Consider the following 22,405-nt stretch of genomic DNA (forward strand, 5'->3'; position numbering starts at 1 on the left):
AGCACAGAGACCCAAAAAAAAAACAAACAATCACAAACAGACCAACACACAACACAAACACACACAATCAATTTAATTTTAGTATTGCGAAACAAGGTGATTCCTGAGTTTTTTGGTAAAAGACCTCACGGAAGCTGAGTTTAAAATTGGGGATGGTAAATTACCTTTTCCAAGGCCTTCGAAAAAATTGATAGTATTGAAATGGGACGATAGTTAGAAAGGTCAGATTTGATGCCTGATTTGTAATTAGGGGTGACGCGTGCTAACTTCATCCTGTCTGGGAACACACCGTTAGTTGGGGCAACGTTAAATATGACATACTGGACGAGAGATGAGATTAGCAATATATTTGATGGCTTTAGTATGGAAGTCATCAATACCTGGGGATTTGTTGGTTTTAAAAGAGGCAAGTATTTTGATCACTTCAGCCTCATCAACTGGGGTACGAAATATAGAGTTATGGGTTGGACTAGGAAGAAAGTCTTCGAATGAGTTGTTAACATTGGGGATTTTGTTAGAAAAGGAGGGTCCAATTTCGACAAAAAATTTGTTTAAAGCATTAGAAATTATATCAGGATCATTGGTGAATTCATTGTCACAGTAGAAGGAGGTACTTGATTGCTCCCTACTTGTTTTATTGATTAAAGAATTAATGGTTTTCCAAGATGCCTTGATATCATTTTTATGTTTAAGAAATGTATTTTGGAAAATTTTTTTTTTGTATTTTTAATAATATAGTTTAATTTATTGCGAAACTCTTTGTAAGCTCTTTCATTTTTAGTAGAGGGGCAATGAAGAAATTTAGCATATAATTTCTGTTTATACTTGACTCGATTTCAGCAAACCATCGGACATCCATGGTTTAATCTTACTCAGCTTTTTGGGAGAATTTTGTAGAGGAAAATGTTTATCGAAAATTTTCTTTAATGTGGTTACAAAATTAGAATATGCTTTATCAGGGTCCTGACTACTTATAACTTTAGCCACTGTTGTATGGACATGTTTTGACGGAAATTTTCTAAGGTGGTGGAATTAATTTTTCTAAATTTAAAACTCTCTTCCTTATTTGAGCCACTTACAGCACGTGAAAAATACGAGATATTAAAAACAGGGAGATGATCAGTTATGTCACTATAAATTAATCCGCTCAGATTAGGAAAGTCTAATTGATTAGTAATGATATTATCTAATAAGGTAGCTGAGTTAGATGTGTATAAGAGACCACTTCTGAGTTGGCTAATAGGTAACCCCATATCCCCATGAACCTGGTTTATATGAGCCTGACTAGACCTGGTTTGGGCCTAACTAGACTATCTCTTGCTCCACTTTTTACGCGGTCCATGAGTGTGGAAATAACACAGTATCACAAAAGACAACCTCAGGTAAAAGCATGCATTACATCATTGATTGTGAAGCTAAGAATACATATCAAATGACAAAATACAAGCAATTATTAATGATACACCATTGAGTTTAGTGATATGAATGACAACTGATAACAATATTTCAATTTGCTACAGTTCATAAAATAAGATCAGTCAGGACAAAAATAATATTAATCTGAAATGATTCAACTACATTGTATAAAGTATATTTTCTATGGCAACGATAAAAAAAGTAAACATTTTTTAAATTAAAATAACTGTACATTAAATGATCAAAGAATTTCAATTTTTAATGCGGCGTACATGGAAACAATTCAGTTTTCACTGATTGAAAGTCTTTTTACTGCTGTAGATGTACAAAACTAGCTAGTTCTATAAAAGGGAAACCTTGATGATGTAGAGGGAATTTAAATCTTATTTTACTTAAAATGAACAAAACAAAACTTTAATCTAGTTTTAAAGGTGAGATAATATAATAGATGACAACGGCACTTTTAAGACTAACTATTAAATTGATTAGCTCTAGCTTTCGTCCACATCAGTAAACTATCGGCATGAGTCTACTGTATGGACAAATCTAGAGCCAGACCGGGGCCTTTTTTGTCTCAGTCGCCAATAGTGGGCTTTTAGATTTGCTCATTTTTAAAATTATTTTATGTCATAGTGTTTTAATGACGAAATAAATTATATGATATCAGTGGCAGATACAAAAATTTGAGGGGGCTATTTCACAGATGGAGGGTCTATACCACCTCACAGACAAAATTTGAATACAATTGTTTTGTCTCCACTTTAATCTGTCACTGGATATATGTCTTACAGTCGATGTCAGAGACACAATATGCTGTTATGTACCAACAAAGCTTTTTTGCATCAGGGTGCTAGGGCATGGACCTATGGGAGAAGCCCTGCGGCTCCTAGGACCTGCACGACAGCGCATAGGCGTTACACAACTGGCTAGAGATAATAAATGTTACAGCCAATCTTAAAAGTGGTGTTGTCATTTCTTATATTGTTCTACAGCAGACTAACAAGTCTACATACATTATTCATCATGATAAGAAGAGGTACTGTATACAGTTGATGGTGAAAAAGCACTACTGTATGATAAATTTTAAAAACCATACCTTGCATACACAACCATGACAATCATGATCGTTGCATCTACAACAGCCTTGATGAGGTCGGTATAAGAATTATTGATTAGATTCGATATCACTGAATCTCCAGGACCACAGAATGTTTTGTTGTATTTGTATTGTGTCCTGCCTGTCTCCGGGTTAACACCATTCGGTATCTCATCTGGAAGTAGAAAGTGAAGATGGAAACAAAATATAAGGTTATATCTTACTTTTTAAAATTTATATATTTAGGCACATAACACATGCACCAAAATTGTCAATAGCGAATATATCACTGTCCTACTTCAATTCAAAAGTCAAAAATACATTTATTTTCTACCATTTGCAGTTAAATAACAGAGGTCATTAAAAACGATGGGTTTATGAAACAAAATCAAAAGGAAGAAGGCACTTGCCCGAGAAAATTCAATTAAAAAAAATCTTGTATTTGGCAGGCCTGAACACAAAATCACAAAAGCACACAGAGACCCAAAAAAAAAACAAACAATCACAAACAGACCAACACACAACACAAACACACACAATCAATTTAATTTTAGTATTGCGAAACAAGGTGAATCCTGAGTTTTTTGGTAAAAGACCTCACGGAAGCTGAGTTTAAAATTGGGGATGGTAAATTACCTTTTCCAAGGCCTTCGAAAAAATTGATAGTATTGAAATGGGACGATAGTTAGAAAGGTCAGATTTGATGCCTGATTTGTAATTAGGGGTGACGCGTGCTAACTTCATCCTGTCTGGGAACACACCGTTAGTTGGGGCAACGTTAAATATGACATACTGGACGAGAGATGAGATTAGCAATATATTTGATGGCTTTAGTATGGAAGTCATCAATACCTGGGGATTTGTTGGTTTTAAAAGAGGCAAGTATTTTGATCACTTCAGCCTCATCAACTGGGGTACGAAATATAGAGTTATGGGTTGGACTAGGAAGAAAGTCTTCGAATGAGTTGTTAACATTGGGGATTTTGTTAGAAAAGGAGGGTCCAATTTCGACAAAAAATTTGTTTAAAGCATTAGAAATTATATCAGGATCATTGGTGAATTCATTGTCACAGTAGAAGGAGGTACTTGATTGCTCCCTACTTGTTTTATTGATTAAAGAATTAATGGTTTTCCAAGATGCCTTGATATCATTTTTATGTTTAAGAAATGTATTTTGGAAATTTTTTTTTTTGTATTTTTAATAATATAGTTTAATTTATTGCGAAACTCTTTGTAAGCTCTTTCATTTTTAGTAGAGGGGCAATGAAGAAATTTAGCATATAATTTCTGTTTATACTTGACTCGATTTCAGCAAACCATCGGACATCCATGGTTTAATCTTACTCAGCTTTTTGGGAGAATTTTGTAGAGGAAAATGTTTATCGAAAATTTTCTTTAATGTGGTTACAAAATTAGAATATGCTTTATCAGGGTCCTGACTACTTATAACTTTAGCCACTGTTGTATGGACATGTTTTGACGGAAATTTTCTAAGGTGGTGGAATTAATTTTTCTAAATTTAAAAATCTCTTCCTTATTTGAGCTACTTACAGCACGTGAAAAATACGAAATATTAAAAACAGGGAGATGATCAGATATGTCGCTATAAATTAATCCACTCAGATTAGAAAAGTCTAATTGATTAGTAATGATATTATCTAATAAGGTAGCTGAGTTTTTCGTGATACGAGATGGTCTGTGGATGCGGGGTAGATAATGATTGCCAAAAAAGGAGTTAACCAAGCAGCGGGCACCGTTATCTGACTCATGCTTCAGAATATCAATATTGAGGTCTCCCATAATGTTGACAGTTTTGTTTTCTCTTGATAGTTTAGAAAGGACAGTGTCAAGTTCATTAGTAAATTGAAAAGGGTCAAGGGAGGGGGATCTATACACGGTTCCGACGACAATGTTTTGCAATGTCTTGTAATCTCAATAAAAATTGATTCACAGTTAGAGGGGATAAGACAGAGGTCATGTCTAGTAGAAAATTGGAGACTACCATGAATATACATGGCTACTCCATCACCGTCTTTGAGTGTTCTATGGTTGGAGACAAAATTATAATTGGGAAGCTGTACCAGGGGATTGTCATACTTGAGCCAGTTTTCGCTCACTCCAATTATATCAAAAGGTAGTTTAAGCGAAGTTAAAACGTGTTTCATTTGATCACAATTTTTTTTAAATGTTTCTAGAATTGAAATGAATGGTACAAAAAATATCATTTGACGTTTTTGTGATAGGGAACTCATCAGGGTGCTTTGTTTGTTATTAGAAAAAAAAATGAGGATCGGGATCTATATTGGATGTAAAATCATCTGAATTGTTTATGAAGGAGGTAAAACATAGGTTGGATAATCGATCGGGACTCGTGGTGCTGTTACAACTACAATTAACATTGGACATAATAAAACATACAAAAAATAAAAATCAGTCAAAAGAAAAATACAATTTAAATAGCAACTGTTACAAAAAAAAATTTTGGGAGTCAGAAGGACCAAAAAATATAACTTGTAAGTGACAATCCCTTAAAAAATACATACACACTTGATGCTTTATATCAACTAAATCTCAATATGAGGTTTAAGTATTGAAGTTGCTTTAGGCTAGGTTCTCACACGGCAGCTAATGGTTAGCAGGATCCGGATCCTGCTAACCGTTAGCTGCCGTGCTTCCATGCGAAAAAATCCCAATCCGGATACCAACAATATGATGATCGAATCACTGGCCAATAAGAAACTGGAAATTGTAAACGCGTACGTGTGATTAGTTGATGATAGAAACGCCCTCAACTTGCTAACCGTATCCGGATACCGCTAACCGATCGGGCGTTCTAACGGTTAGCGCTAACGGTTAGCGCTAACAGTTAGCTCCTGATCCGGATACTAGGGCTCTCGTGAGAACCAGGCAATAATCATAAGAAAAATCCTGCACCACTGACAGGAATTGAACCCAGGACCCTGGAATTGGAAAGCAAGCATCTTAACCACCAAACTATTCAATGAAAATATAACATAGATCAGACATACTAGTCAAATAATAGTAAATAAAACACTGGAAATTGTAGTACTGTATTTTAAAGACTAGTTTAATTTGACAATACATTAGCTTTTGAACAAAATGCTCTCCCCAGGTACAAGTGGCTATTTAAAAAACTTCATATCAACATATTAAATCTCCATGTAGGCTGGAAAATATTGTAAATACACCACAACTGAACTCCACTATTCAACAACAACATAGCTGAGTTGGGAAGACACATTCACCTGAAGAAGTGCACTGTATACACAAAAGATAGTATATATTGTCAATAAAACTGGTCTTTAAAATACTTCATGTGTTCTATTTACTGAGCTGGGAGTGGTTTTTGTGAATAATCAAGTACAATTGCCAATTGTTGTGCATGTGTGTGGGTGTGTGTTTTGGTATGATTATCTAACAACTTCACTGTAGGAAGGTTATGCACAGGAAAAGTAAGGGAAAACTACAAATACATTATTAAATGAATAGATAATATATTCATACATGCCAAATTTTACCATTAGGTGGTGGCTCAATGTGGTTAAAAAAAAAGAAAAAAGAAAAGCTGTAACCTGTATCAAATGAATCAACTTCATTACGACTGGTGGCTTTATGGTAGGTCTAATGGCCAAGCACTTAAGGCAGGGGCACCGCAACGTACAGCCATAATATTGGCGCTGGTTTGAACAGCACGCTCGCCTCTGAATCTGGAACAAGTTCTTCTGATAAGGACTATAATAAAACGTAGGCCCAGTGTACACAATTTGGCTCATGTGCACTTTAAGGAACCCAGTACATCTTTCGAGACGAGTTGGGGGTTGCTCCGTTGTCTGTTCCATATGGCTGTGGACTGACAAGACTAGTTTAACTATGAGCTAGTCTACACCTGGAGCGCTTTAAAAATCAAACTACATTACATTTCATATAGAATCACTGCAGTATTACCTAATGTCAGGGGTTCATCAAATTTCACCCTTCCCATAAACTTACCTATGACAGGTGGCTCTATGGACATAGCTGTCCAGGTGAGGTAGATGATGTAAAGACTGATTATGGACGATTGCAAGAGGCAACAATCTGACTGTTCTGAAATATAACAGTTTGATATAAAAATATTAGATTTACTATCATAAATTAACATATATTTTATTTCATACATTTATTCTTTTTTATTAGAAAGGCTAGTCAGCAATTGTCCCACAGGGTAAAATACTAAAAGGAAGAGAACAATAACAACATACAACTACATCAATCACAAAAACAACAATAGGAAATCACAAATTAAAATGTAGAAAAAATGAATAATAATAAAAAAAAAATATCAGCAGTAAGATTGAATATTGTATTGTATAACATCATCATCACCTTCCTACAATGATCTCATCACATTATTTTTACATTACAACTACTAATAATACCATTATCACATTACCATGATCACTATCAAATTACTAACAATGACCATAACAAACACCATCATCATTTTGTTCTTTCGTACAGAAAACATAACTCATGTCTACAATATATCTTCACACTTGGAAGATCTTGGATCTTTCATAGTATACATATTATATCTTTACAATTAAATTGACTGAACCTATTGATCTCATGTATCTGTTGATTCACCATTAAAACATGCACACTTAAAACGATATAGCTGGTAGATTAACGGCCTTAAAGCACTGTGAGACACCAGTAAAGAGTGCTTAATAAACTCTAAATATTATTATTATTATTATTATTATTATTATTATTATTATTATTATTATTATTATTATTAATATTATTATTATTATTACCTTTTCAAGTTCATTGACCATTCAAATATATGTAATAACAGGCCATACAGTAAGACACTTTACATAACATTTTAATAAAAGCAATTGGAAATCATTAAAATTTGAATTACTCCATTGTAGTTTACTGAGTGACAGTTAGCATAGAACCAGGTCACCTGTGAGTCTTATACGACAACAACTTCACTCAATGTTTTTTCAATAACATTCTCAGTAACACAAACTCTTGCAGAATTTCAAAATTCACCACATGAGAGTTTCATTTCCTTGAGGCTATGACGACAATCTGAAGAAATTAATCGCAAAATTTAATGTATCCTATATCTGTGTGCAGATGGCTGACGATGTCATACTCATAATTAATAGTGATACTGCTGGGACAGATTTGAGAACATGCTGTTGTTTCGTAAATTAGACTTCTTGTTACGGTTCCAATAATGTGACAAGGTGTTTGCCAAGAAATAAAAAAACAAAGTTTTTATTGTAAAGTGTTCTTTTTATAGCTTAACTATAATTCCCCTTTAAAATCTTTACAACAATCTTTAGAAAGTGTTTACTATAATACGAAGTAAGGAAATAAAAATGAATTTCAGTAACTGAACTTTTGACTTTTGAAACAGGAATTGCCAAGTTATGGATTGAAGGGGGCATTTCACTACTCTGAACGTATTTTAGATTTCACAAAATTGTGATGAAATATCAAATCAGGTAACTGTATAAATACTGTAAGATCATTGGCTGGCAATAAACTTAATGATTTTAATACAGAGTATGTTTCATTTGAAGTTGATGACTTATTTACTAATATTAAATCTAGCCATTTAAGACAAACCCGTTTTTGGCAGCCATTAACTAAACAAATACAATTGGCATTTATACTTTCATGTTTAAGTTAAGCATTGAATTGTATTTTTAATGCTCTGAAATAGCAAAATGAAGTTAAGATTGTTATTTCATTTCATTTCAATATTTTTATTTCAAAATCAAATCGACATACAAGTAAGAAAATAGTAAAGTTTTAAAAATAAAATTAAAGCATGTCTCATTGAAAATGAAAAAAGGTAAGCAAAATAGGCGAATGAAAAATACAAATGCCTTAAAGCATGCTTTCCTTAAGAAAAAAAAAATGGTAAAAATAGTGATAATAAGCAGTAGAGGTGCTAGTGTCGGGTCCAGGTGACACAGGACCCAGAGTCAGAGAATCAATGATCCTCCCAGAAAGAGAACACTGCTTTAAAATACACTGTTTGCTATTTTTGGGCATTTTTCCTATTCTTAAAATTTGCTACGAAAAGTATGGGGCCGAGGTGAATTTGGACCCTGTGCCGGGGAACCTTGACCACTTGTTGGAGATCTTGTACAATGTGTTGCAGGACTTGGACCCCTCATCAGGAATAATGCTGAGTGTCCCTTTGTGTTTCGTAAACTATTGGTGTTTAATTCTATTTATGGTATGGCAAAGCAATTAATCTTTTTATCGTTGGCAATATTTTTGTATTAAAGTAACAGATTGACATTGCTCACTTAATCCAAGTTTTCATAGTATGACAAATAAATTTGGCACAGAATTCATTCTTTAATTGCTTTCACGGAAATGTATTTTAATTGAATTTTGATAAAGTTTAATGCTTTCCTTTAGAGCCACAAAGAAGAAAGGAAGGGGGGAGGAGGGGGAAAAGTATTTGCCAATAATATTAGCTATATCACACCATCTTTTATACAGAATACAGAACTATTATTGGTGTAGTGAAAGTAAAAGTACATTACAAGAAATTACTTCGCAGTTGGCAAACCATAAAAAAAAAATCACTACAGAATACAGTACAAAATTTAAAAAGGTATACAATATTTGAAAAACAACAAAACATAAGCAAAGATAAAAAAAGTGGTACATTAAGGTTAGTTACTAATAATAATAATAATAATAATAATAATAATAATAATAATGATTATGTAATGATTGAAATTTGTACAGTATCACTTTATTTGATTTCATTCTCATTAAATGAGTGGTGAAAGCAGAGAACCAAGGGGAAATTTTCTAAGAAGCATAGATTCCTGGTCGCTGGACTAAAAATTATGATTTCTTGATTTTGACAATCAAGATCTGAAATCTCTTTGTGGCAAGCTGGATTCGCCTCCTAAACCCCACCTCTGGGTTTTTTTCAGTGACCCACATAGGCTATAGGTGGCCCCTTGGTAAGGACTTCCCCGTCTGACTGGTGGAGACCATGTTTAGCTAATTTTTGGAGCCATTTTATGGCTTCATTCCAATTTTATATTTGTAATAATATTATGCACATCACTTTGATTATAGCCTCCATATAGGTTCCTGTGTTGCTTATTATTATTATATAAGTGTAATTGTTTAGAGTTGGCTCACAGCCAGCCTTACATAAGTATAAACACTGCCTCATTTGACAGCATTATGCATGTCATAAAATCACATTTATGGGAAAGATTAGTTTGTGTATGTCTGACTCCATGTAAAGGCTTTTTGTTAATTTTATGTACAGAAGTACTTAAAGTAATTGAAAGTATTAATCTAAAAAGTCTCATTATTAGACTTTATAGCTAGAGAAATTGTTGTTGCCATGAGAAAAATTCAAGATTTTCACAGTGTTAGGTCCTTCTCTAGGGTTTTAATCAAGAATTGTGGAAATGAAGGCAAGTAGCTTAACTACTGTACCAAAGCTACTGATCTAACATAATAGTGGTTTGGCGCAGCGGGAATGGTTAGGTTTCCCAACCTTGAGGTCGGGGTTTCACTCCCTTCCTGTCCGTTTCACTTGTGTCCTTGAGCAAGGCACTTTGCACTGCTTCTCTCCACCCAGGAGTATAAGTGGTAACCTGGTAGGGCATAATGCCAAAATGCGCTGATTAGCTGATGCAACATGAAATGATACTCCCCCGGGGAGCTGAGTTTGTGTTCCAACAGGCATTTAATCCAATGAGTGGATGATAATGTGAAGTGCATATTATAATTATTGAGGGAGCAGCTTAGCACAGTCGGCTAATCTGGTGGTAGCCACTATGTGTGCGATCTCTAGGTCCCGGTTCAATACAAAAACAAAAATACAAGTTACAATAGTGCACTGTCTTTCGGATGAAAGTACACTCCATGTGCAGTACACTCTGCGGAAAAGAGAAGGGGAATGTCTCCCGGTGTACTGCCCAATCACCACGAGAAGGACCCCACTTGTCTTCTTCTAGACTTTCGTAGGCTATTCTTGGTGTTTACACTGAATAAATTCAATCAAATCCAATCCTATCATTATTATTATTACTATTACTACATATTCTGGTTGACAAGGAAATAAGAAACAAAATAATGATTAATTTGAACAAGAAAAAATCAATTTGCAATTATTAAATTAAACTATATTGTATTATCTTTATATGATGACGGAAAAATAGTGTTTCAAGAGCTTAAGAACTCAACCAAAACTAATTTCAGTTGCTAAACTAATTAGAGTGATTCACAGGATAAAAGCAATAACTTAAAAAATGTAAATTTCCTTTTCTATCAAGATTTACAAATTAGTCCTAATAGATTTTTCAGGAAGTTTCCTTAACAACCAAATTTACATAAAAACTTCTTTATAGAGTAGCTTTTTTAACAGACCTGTTTTATAAAATGAAATCAAGTGATTGTTTAGGATATACCTGTTTTACACTGTTTAGATTTATACTGTATCAAATAGTTTATCAATCAGTAAATCAATCAATTAATCAGTCAATTTATCAGTTAATTAGTAGTTTTCTTAAGGAACATCTAAAACACACAAACAATTATAATGCTCTATCCTAATTATGAAATTTGTAAATATCCACAAAAAATAAAGCCAATTGATATTAAAGTTAATTGTTATCATTGATATTATTATACTCATTATCATATTCACTATCATTAACATCACATTATTATGATTAACAATTACCCTGGCCTAAGGCCTCCAGTCTGGGTCCCTCAGTATGTCTTTTACGTGGTCAAGGAGAGATTTTATGCTTTAGAATTGTACAAATTGGGCATTTTGAACTCCCATCAAAATAACTTTGGTTAGATCGGAAAACAAATATTTTAAATTTTAAAGTGGCATTCGATGACACAAGGTCCATGCTTGCCTGAGAAGTGAAATTTATGGCCAAATCAGTCTTAGAAATATATATTTAAATTAATTAATTTCTTTAGATCTTTCCTTTTAGTGAAACATACAGTCAAAACCATTATAACATCAGAATACAGTGGACCAAAACTTACTTTTACGAACGCACGGTAACATCATCAGTAGCGTAAGAATTAAACAGATTGCTGAGTTGATTATAATGAAGTACAGGTTCATTGTACAGTGCTTGTCAAGAGCAAACTGTGTAACGAGTATGTATATACCAACAATTACACCCAAGTAGAATATGATAATAAAAACACTCAGCACTGAAAAAGAAAATGAAACATGTTAAATTGAATGCAAGTATTTGTGGCTCCTTTTCTCTCATAAGTACAACAAAATGTTGTTGTTATAATTTTGACATCATCATGTTTTTCATTTTCATAAAATAGTACACGTATTTATTGATCCCCTCCCGCTAGTCTATGCTGTAACTTATTAAATTACAAATATGCAAATATAAACTTACAGATAAACCAAAGAATAGTGTTGTTATTTTTCATTTTTTCAGACCTAGCGAAAAGAAAAAAACAAAGTAAAGCATAACCTTAAATTTTAAAGCTGTTTTTTTTTTTGTGGTCAAAACCTGTTTTAGTAAATTAGAATAGGTAGAGATACAATTTTACCCGAAAAAAATACAATTTAATGTCTTAAAAAAAAGGGAAGAAAAAAGGAAAAGAAAGGTAAGATAATATAGGACCTGTCTCTTATACACATCTAGATGTGTATAAGAGACAGGGGTGTTGTGAGTCTGGTCATTATGATATCTTCCTTTTTATTCTTGTCTTTATTTTTCTCTTCTCTTTTTCTTTCCTTTTCTTTTCCTCTTCTTTCTCTTTCCCTCCCTCTCCCCTCTTTCTTTTCTCTTATTACACAGCCCAGTACAACGGCTTGGTCAGCCCGGTAAAAACCGTCAGGGGAGGGGCAGTTTCCCCCTGGCCCCCCCACCCCCACGCCTGTTACGACACTGGCTAACACGCCAATCATCCCCCCCAATGAAAAATATTTTTCTACGCCACTGATTATTATCATTATTTTTTTATACTTTATTATCTCATTTGGAATATGTACATATTGTTCATTTTATATAGCATTTGGGTTATTTTACATGAATAATCATTAAACTTACCAACTGTGGTTCCAAGATGCAGCAAAATCAATCAAAAGGAGAAGCTGGAAAAGTATAAACAATGCTGCTCCAATGAAACCTATGTACATACCAATTTCAGCAAACTCCCCAATATTAGGCAAGTAGAATGCTGCCACTATCAAACCACATAACAGCAATGTCTTGAAAAACCAAAACCTGTCTCCAAACATAAGTAATTAAAATATTTCAATTAGTTGATAAATTTGAAAGGAGTGGTATTATGCTTAGTGGTTAAGATGCTTGTTATCAAATCCCAGGGTCATAGCTTAAATCTTCAATTAAGTCACTATTATTCTTTTTTTTAAAACTACAACCCTAGTAACTCATTGTAACACTATTATGAATAAGGCATCATTCCATTATGTAATAGGCATATTTTGATGGGATTTACCAGTAAAAAGTTAAGTGTTCTTTAGTACTATTCATACTGGTATCGAATTGCCATGGTGGAAACATTCACATTCCTGATGATGACATATGTCGAAATATTGAATCCCGACACGATGGCTTCATTCCGATACTTGGAGTATGTATTATACAGTACTATCTTATCGGAAACATTCACAGTAATAACAATAAGAAATGAATGGTAATAACAGGTAAATAAAATGAATGGTAATAACAGGTAAATAAAATAAAGGTAGGTTTATGTTTAAACAATCACTCACTCCATTGGTTTTAGAATGAATCCAGAGGATATTTATGATTATTATGATAATATGTTTATTATGATTATTGATAATATGTTAAGAAATATATATTTAAAAAAAAAGTATACAGTATTTAAATTGAAATGAGGTTAAACATAATATTACTTTTTTTATTCATGACATTTAATATTTATGATATTGACTTTCATAATAAAAAAAATATTGTACATGTAAATGATTTGAATAAAGGTGTGCTACCCACACAAGAGAGAGAGAGAAAAAAAAACAAACAATCACTCACCCATTGTGAAGCAGTCCTCTAGCAGACTTGCTTGTTTTTACTCCATAAGTGGCTATCATAAAAAACATGAAGAATAAAGCCATGGAGAAGCATATCCGGTATACGGCTAAATATTCCAGCAGGATTTTGCAGTTGTCCCCGGCTTTGATTTTCACACAGAAATCCTTAAAACCACTTCGCTATAGCCACAAAATTGTAGCAAAAAAAAAAAAAAAAAAAAAGATTTTGATGATATGATAACAAACTATAAGGTGAGCGATCTGAAATACACATAATTTGGTCTTGTCTAGACAACATTATATACTGACTACATAGATTCCAGGCATTTGATTGGTTGAAAGCCAGGCAATAGTTTCAGCCATGCCCGGCTATCAGGGAATAGTCTTTTTCTTTTGCCCTCTTGCAAGTCGCGATGTAGAAAATTATGCTAAGCCTATTGTTGAGGGCGCGCTTCTACTAATTTGATCAAATCTGACCTAATTTGATGACCTGGAAGCGGCTGACGATCGCTCTGCCGCACACTGTACTGCTAGGAATAACCAGATTTGAACTGGTTGATGAACATGAGAAGTGTAGTAAGTGAGTTCAGCAGCCAGTGATAATACAAAAAAACAAGTTAAGTATGCCGTTCGATTATTTGAAGAGTATCTTGAAGCCACAACCTGTGATTTATGGAGCCTCGATGAATTGATGAAGTTCTACTACTAGGCCTAACCTAGGCTTCTTCACGACTCAAGAACAGGGAATCTATGTAGTGGTATATAAAACAAATATTTCCTGGGATTTTAATTGTGTCATAGTTCAAATTATAGCCCTTGGTGGTCTGAAGGCTGTACTTTCATCTCGGGACATAGTACAGTCTCCAGATCACCTCAGGCTATAATTTGAACCATGCCCCTCAACCCAGTAAATATTTGTATAATAAAGTAAAATATTAAAGCTCGGTTTGTTTACTTCTATGTTTCTTTTTGTTGCACTTGTGGTGGTTGACGCAACAGTTGTAGACTTTTTGGACTTCAACAAGGGAGCAGAGAATGTTGAACTTTGTGCTGGTTTGCCGTTGTGTGTTATGCAGGGAGTACTAGGGGTAATAATGCTAATTAGCGCCTTTGACGATTGATTGGTACGACATGCTATATAAATCTTTAGCACTATTACTAGACTACATTATGGGCGGCATACTGTATAAACAATGGATATGTTTGGTCTGAAGGCAAAACAATGACACAAAAAAAATAAAGCAAATCATGTTAAAATGCTATGTTTTATGGTGATTAACATTCCTTGATATTAAGGATGGTCTTTTGCTAAAGATTTTGTCTCTGAAAATAAGATGAGTACTGTTTGTTCTAAGTTGGGAGAATTATCTATAGTATTTGATTAGCAAATAACAACCTTCAACAGAAATATCATCTCATTGGGAATCAATTTTAATATATATAACCATACACTATACAGGAAAATAAAAAAAAAATTGCACATTCTATAATTTCCAGTTTCTCAGTAGCCAAGTTTTAGAATTGCCTGGTAAGTTATTCAATTTGATTGGAAGAAAGCCAATAGTTATGATATAATTACATTCGTTTATACAAAACCCCCTAGCAGCCTGTGGAAGCAATCTGCAATCTTCACATAAGTTAATTATTAATTTGACTTAATTAAAAAAAAATAATGGCACTTTACATACTAATATTTACAGTATCAGTACAGTACAGTACATGACCATACATTTAGTTAGTTATCATGCCATAAACAAAATACAAATAGCTGAAGGCCTACCGATAATTTCACAAGTCAAAAAATAAACACAAATAAAAATTCCATGCAATCAGAATTTTACATTGGCCTAAAAAATATACTGTAAATGCTCAAGATTTGGAGGCTTACTCGAGAACGGCGTTTAAAAAAATAAATATTGCCATGGTGCTTTCCATGCCCGTTCCCATGACACCTATCTCACATACAATTTTTTAAGCTGTTTTGACCATGTAACAAAACAATTTTAATAACACGCGCCTGTACAAAAGGCAAAAATGGACAGACTGAGTGTGCTGCACTGCTTGGATGATTTCATTATGCGAAAAGGGTATAAAATGCACTTCATTAAACATCAATTACTCATGAACACTATTAAAAATCAATTCCTAATCTATTCATAATACTGTAAAAATAAGGTAAGTCCAATATCAAGCGTATTTATTTATTTATTGAATTTTAAAAGTCTTTGATCCAGCAGCAGGTACTGTATCATATTTTCATCAGTTCACAAAATGGAACACGCCTGAATCCCTGGGCCGGCTGTGAGTTCGGTCAATTTTCCTTCTTGAAAGCCTTGGAAAGAATGCAAATATGACGGAAGAAAATTTTATCCAATAAGATTATTTTTAATATATAACTGATTGCAAGAAAATTGCCTTTCTGTTGCAGTTTTAACCTAAGCAAATGGATTGGTATATGCAAAGTTATGACGTAAATAAACGACTCCTCGCAACCCGGCTCAAATCCCGCTGAATTAATCCCGTAATTCAACCCAAAAATGATGGAGCTAAATATTTAAAAACAAATATTTTGTAAATTGTTTACAATAGCTATATTTATAACCTTCTATAAAACCGTTTCAACCTAAGTTATCCGACCTCTAGTTTTTGAGTTTTTGTAGTAAAATCAGTCTATGTTTTTGAAAAAATGCTAATGGTTAAGAGATAGGGTGATTTTCACGGTGGTGCATTTGCAGTTAAATGGACCAGACAAATTGATATGTATTCCTTTAGTTTGGTAGGCCTTTTATAGGTCCTACGTCATCGTAAATAAATGTTTATAAAGAAATGTTTGTGTCTTCATTGTGTTATTTTTAACACTGCATACATTGTATTTAAAACCCTGTTTTTCTCAAAGTGTTTCATTACACACTGTAATATACTGTACTCTCAATTAAGCTCAGGAGCTTATTCAAAAGCGGACCTACAGTAGCTAAAAAAATCAGGTTTGGTGCGGTGCTTATTAGAGCATTTACAGTATTTAGGCTACAAATCTGTTAATGTGAATTCCACTTCCTTTGGTGACATACTGTCAGGAAACGTAAGTTTCCTGTTAAATAGCTTCCAGAACATTCAAAATAATAATTTTTAAAAAACCAAACAAACAAATCCAATTTAAAATTGTTAATAAATGTTTAAAAGGGTTTATTTAGATCTTATGTATTCATACATTTGCTGCTTCGACAAAATATTAATTTTTGTTTTGGAGGTTTTTGAATAAAATTGAAATTGAAATCGATTAGTACAGTATCACAATGACAAGACATTTTATCAAAGTGCACATTGTGAGATTAGGCCTATTCAGTTTAACTGAATCAAATAAAACTATGTTAGGCCAAAAAAAAAAAAAAATGTTCTGGTTCTGATCAGACTAAAGTTACAGAATTGATGCGGCGATGCGGTTTTTTTTTTTTTCTATTTAAAAATTTTTTTTTTTAAAAGCATGGAAAGTACAGAAAAGGTGTTTTTAGTATCTTTTTTATGTTCTGCTAATGCTATACATTGTTGTCCTTCCACATTCCACATCCTCGATTTCGCTTCATTTGCCAAGGGGACCCCGTCTTAATTCATCATCATTATAAGCATTAATAGGTACGCTTTGAAAAAATCCGACGGCCGAAGATCCCACCATAGCCGTGACTTTCTTCGATCCCGGGTGCAATGTTGCTCACCACTGCTTGGGGAGGACGATAAACTTTCATCACATACTTACACGCTCAGCAAACTCGCCAAGCTACGGTATCGCACGATAAAATGCCAAAAGGTCCCTTATATTACAGTGTATAAGCCGCACCTGTGTATAAGCCGCACCCCTAATTAGGACGCGAAAAATCATGATTTTTTTGTCACCTAGCTGTGTATAAGCCGCATATATTTTATAAGCCCCAAACCGTTCCCATATTTTTAATTTTTAAATTATTTTGAAAAACTGACATTATTTACAAATGTTACAAACTTCATCTTTTTCTATTGAAAAAGATGACAAACAACTGGAAATGCGTGTAAACTTCAGGCTACCGCAATGAAACACCGTATTCCTGCTCTGGGGAAATCCCCATTTCATGCTAGACGGTCGCGCTACGTTAAAATTTCAACATAAGTTTAGTTTATTAAAATCTAAGAAAATAAAATACTTATTGAGTATATTCATCTATTTTAAACAATCATTCTATTATTATGGTGAATAATAACAGTCGTATTAAGCTTAATATATTGGTAATTCTAGGCCTAAGTCATGACTACTCACAGCCCATTGTGCGAAACATGCACTCATCACGCACTACGTTTTATAAACAAAAACAGAAGTGGAGAAAATATCGTGCGATACAAAGTTTACGCATGCGCAGATGAAGAACTTGAAGATGAAGAAAACTTGTGTTTTTATAGCATAAATTAATTTCACAAGTTTTTATTCTGAAAGTTTATCGGATCATCCTCTCTATAACGGTACAAGCCACAGGGAGCCCAGAACATCAAACAGCAAGTTTCAACAACCAGCCCACGTGTGTTTTGTTGCGACATTCGTAAATGAAGCTGCTCACGTGACCCCAGGACCAAATTCGCAAAAAGTAGTTTGGTAGTTTTCGAACAGCGTGTTTCAAAATTGTTTATGAATGAATGATTTAGACAACCCAAACTAATGCTTGAATTGAGTATAATTACAAATACTAGGCCTACAAACGGGTCCTACAATAGGCTAATTAATTGGGTTAGCAATGGCCTAACCTAGAATGGATAAGCTGCACCCCAAAATTCGTGATAGGTGGCGATGTCGTATGTCCGGTGAAAAATTTAAAAAAATTGTCGCGCAGTGTCTAAATCGATGCGCACGCTGACCAGAGACAGAACATTTATTTTTTTTGGCCTTAATGGTATAGTACTGGCTGCAACTTGGGATTCGATTCAACACTAGGCACTAAATTCAAGCTTGGTGGTCTAGTTCTGGAGTGGTTAGATACCCACCTAAAATCACTTACAAGATTTCTTTTTTCAGAAGTACTTTGGAACATACTAAGCATTCAGTACAGTACTGTAACTCATAAGGTAGGGCAAAACAAACAAAAAAACAAATCTTAGATCAATAAATAAAGAATTCAAACTGTGTGTGTCAAATACTTAGAGATCTAGAAGGTGATACAGCTTCTGAAAGACATTATACACAATATGGTGTATGGATGCCAAGAGGTAAACTGTAAGGCATTCCATAATGTTAGGGCGGCAAATGCAAAATGAAATATTCATTTTAATAGAAATATAGAAATTAATATGGTGCTTTTGCCAATGAATACAAAGCACTTGGATATGTGGACTAGGAACTCGATCAATGGCTAATCATAATCCTATAATAACAAACAACAATAATCCTATAGCAACAAACTTACTTGCATTAATTTATCTTCTACTGTTTCCGACAGAAGGGCACAAGATAACCCAGTACCCAAGAACAGGTAAAGAGTGTACATAAGCCGTGAAGTAGTTGATTCTCTTACGGGTGGAAAACCTGGAAAAGCACATCCTGACGATCCGAAACAACAGTTCAACTTGGATAAAAAAACAAATTTTTAAAAATGTTATAAATTTCATTTTAAAAATTACATAAATTGGTCTTTGACTGTAACAGTACATTAACAATTACAAATGAAAACTAAACAAAAAAATATATGTGACAAATAAGGAGCACAATAGAGAGCAGCTTAGCTCAGTCGGCTAATCTGGTGGTAGTCACTGTGGGCGCGCTGAACCGTGGAGATCTCTAGGTCCCCAGTTCAATTCCCATTGCTGCCTCTCCTTGTGTTTCAGCTAGAGGGCTGAAATACAAGTTACAATAGCATGTGTTGGTGTTTTCACTGAATACATCCAATCCAATCCAATCGGCCAATTGATATCATTACCATACCATAACTGACAAAACATTTAAATTGCACAATAATGACAAAAGCTTTTAAATAATATTTTTTATAAACAGTACTGCATGTCATAAAATGTGAATAAAATATCATTTGTATTAAAATATAATATGTGGCAAAGACAAGCCAAACCTGTCACTCGTCGCAAATCGTGTTTCAGAGAAAATGGCCAAAACATGCTGGAATGTCAAATTTTAAAAAATCTATTTTATTGCTTTAAACTAACCTTTATACATCTACACACCATCCTATGCTGTTATTTTCACCATTTTCAATGTTAAAACAACACTTTTTAAGGACTTAAAGATAGTTTCTGCATGAGAAATGCCTGAAATCATAAACTTTAATGGCTGATTTCTCATATATTGTTCTTTAAACAACTGTGTGGTTAAACGCTTGTAACTTCATCAGGAAATGTCGGATTTGAATGATTTTTTTTTCATTTTGTAGCTATTATTTCACGCTCTAACACTGTATTAATAACTCAAAATCGATTTTTGCGACGAGTGACTGGTTTGGCTTGTCTTTGCCACATATATTATATTTTTTATATTTTTAAATATGCAATGAATTGTTTCTGCTCTGCTTTTCCTTTTTAAAATTGGACAATAAAACTAAATGAAATGAATATACATAAAAGCATGTATTTACAAATTTCTATTAAAACTAGATTTGAACTCGTCACTGAGGACGAGTTTGGTGATCCGCCGCACTTTGACCCTCAGGAAGCGTGTACGCTGCAGATTGAAAAGTTTGAAAATGCTCAAAATGGCCTAAAATATGCTCTAATTAGTTTTAAAAAAAGAGAATTTTGAGCATTTTAAAAGATTTACGCATGTGTATGTGCACGTCTTAACGCCTGTGCGCAAGGTAATGGCACAAAAATTGACTCCTGATATGAATACAGTGTCAGGAACCCAAAATATGTAACAAAACGTAATTTCCAGCTTCAGTACATGCTGTGCGCGTGGAAATTAGCGTACTGCGTGTAAATTATGAAAAGTTTTGGAATGCTGAAGATGACCTGAAATGTGCTTTAAATTATCTGAAAAGTGATATTGAGAATTTTCAAATTTTAACGCACACATAAGCGCATGTCGCGACGTGCGCGTGGATGCTAATGGCACACAAAATTGAACCTTGTCAAGTGCAGTGGCGCACCGTAGGGTAAATTGCAGGGTATTAGCATATCTAGGATTTGTGAGAGGCGCGCACACCCCCACTGAAAAAAATACTCGCCCATCCATTAGTCCCCCCCAACCAACAAATACCAATTTTGAGATATCGTGAACAAGAAATGGGGAGAAAGAAGAATAAGAAAAAAAGATGATGATGATGATCATCATCATCATCATCCTGACAATAACGAGGTGATCCGCACTAGATGCGTATCACCAATGATTGAATTATTTAACTGCGATGAGCTGCTTTCAGTTTGCACAGACTTGTTAATGTTGCAATGAGCTACAGAGGAAAGACCAACTCCAGTAGGCCTACACATCCACATAGTTAACTTCCTGGCAAGGAGGAGGCTTCCTTCTGAGGACAGTGGATGATTGCTGGCAGCACATTCAACACATTTACAGTATAACTATAATTATGTAGGATGACAGCGTCGTACGACACAGCCCGACACGTTTTGTTGTCACGTCGGGTCTGTGTAAGTTAAACGCAGACGCGATGGTGTGTGTCGGGGGCATGTAAACATGTTTAATATTTCTCACGACGGCTTAAGACTGTCCCCGACGATAAATCGGGTCGGACTGCGTCGGCTGACGCTGTCTGAGTTGGCCTTAAGGCTTGCACTGGGAATATATCTTCCGCGCAAAAATTAGGTCTAGAAATCCTTCCGCGCTTCTGGAAAATAAGGGCCAAATTCTATGCAGATCTTGCAGGAAATTAGGCTTTGACATGAGGCCTTAAAAAAATTTGTTTGTTTGCCCTTTAATGCTGGAAATTGTATAGGAGGGGCGGACACAAAAACGTTTTTTTTTAGTTAAATTCTTTTTATCCTGTCACCAAAATTAACATATTAAATCGCAAAGCTTGCAATTGAACCTGTCTCACTATTTGTTTTTCAAAGGGTATTCATCAGACTAAATAAAAATAACCCATAATCAATATTAACATTGTAACTCCTGATTGTGTATTTGATATAATCAATAGCTTTTCAAATAACAAAGCTTCAGGCTTGGATGGTTTTGATGTTAAGCTTTTAAAATTAGCTGGTCCCATTGTATGTCACTCAATAAATTACATAATAAACTTGTCATTTATTACAGCAAAATTTCCTTCTGAATGGAAAACTGCTAAAGTTACCCCAGTGTTCAAAGGAGGCGATACATCCGACGTCGGAAATTACAGACCAATTTCTGTATTGCCTATAGTTTCAAAGATAATTGAAAGAATAGTACACAACAAACTTTATTACCACTTGTCAGAAAACAATATATTAAGTCCTTGCCAATCTGGTTTTAGACGTTATCATTCAACTAATACGACACTCATTGATTTTTCTGACTACATTCTAAAAAATATAAACGAAGGTAATGTTACAGCTGCTATATTTTTAGATTTGCAAAAGGCTTTTGATACCATAAATCATAACCTGCTTTTTAGTAAATTAGAACAATATGGTGTACATGATAATGCCCTGAATTGGTTTATATCTTACTTATCAGGAAGATCTCAAGTTGTAAATATTAAATCATCTTTATCTTATTCTAAACCTATTACTGTTGGTATACCACAAGGGTCTATTCTTGGGCCATTGCTTTTTATAATTTACGTAAATTCTTTGCCAGATGTGATAAATAGTAAATGTATCATGTATGCAGATGATACAACCATATTGTGTTCCTC

At 34.0% G+C, this 22,405-nt stretch overlaps 1 protein-coding gene across 2 annotated transcripts in view; it reads right to left on the reverse strand.

Annotated features, from left to right (window-relative positions):
• LOC117119816 (serine incorporator 2-like) overlaps nt 1-22,405 on the reverse strand; it is a 49,541-nt gene that overhangs the window by 10,806 nt on the left and 16,330 nt on the right. For both annotated transcript variants that reach the window (XM_033264749.1, XM_033264747.1), the window contains exons 2-8: nt 19,019-19,177; nt 13,600-13,778; nt 12,628-12,804; nt 11,968-12,011; nt 11,591-11,764; nt 6,524-6,619; nt 2,513-2,687 (exon numbers count right to left, since the gene is read on the reverse strand). In XM_033264749.1, coding sequence (XP_033120640.1) covers nt 2,513-2,687; nt 6,524-6,619; nt 11,591-11,764; nt 11,968-12,011; nt 12,628-12,804; nt 13,600-13,778; nt 19,019-19,177 — 1,004 coding nt within the window. The remainder of the gene's footprint in view (nt 1-2,512; nt 2,688-6,523; nt 6,620-11,590; nt 11,765-11,967; nt 12,012-12,627; nt 12,805-13,599; nt 13,779-19,018; nt 19,178-22,405) is intronic.

The sequence above is a fragment of the Anneissia japonica genome, unplaced genomic scaffold (assembly GCF_011630105.1).
Source record: "Anneissia japonica isolate Jap-2015-1 unplaced genomic scaffold, ASM1163010v1 scaffold724_len3256291_cov202, whole genome shotgun sequence".
NCBI classification, from domain to species: domain Eukaryota; kingdom Metazoa; phylum Echinodermata; class Crinoidea; order Comatulida; family Comatulidae; genus Anneissia; species Anneissia japonica.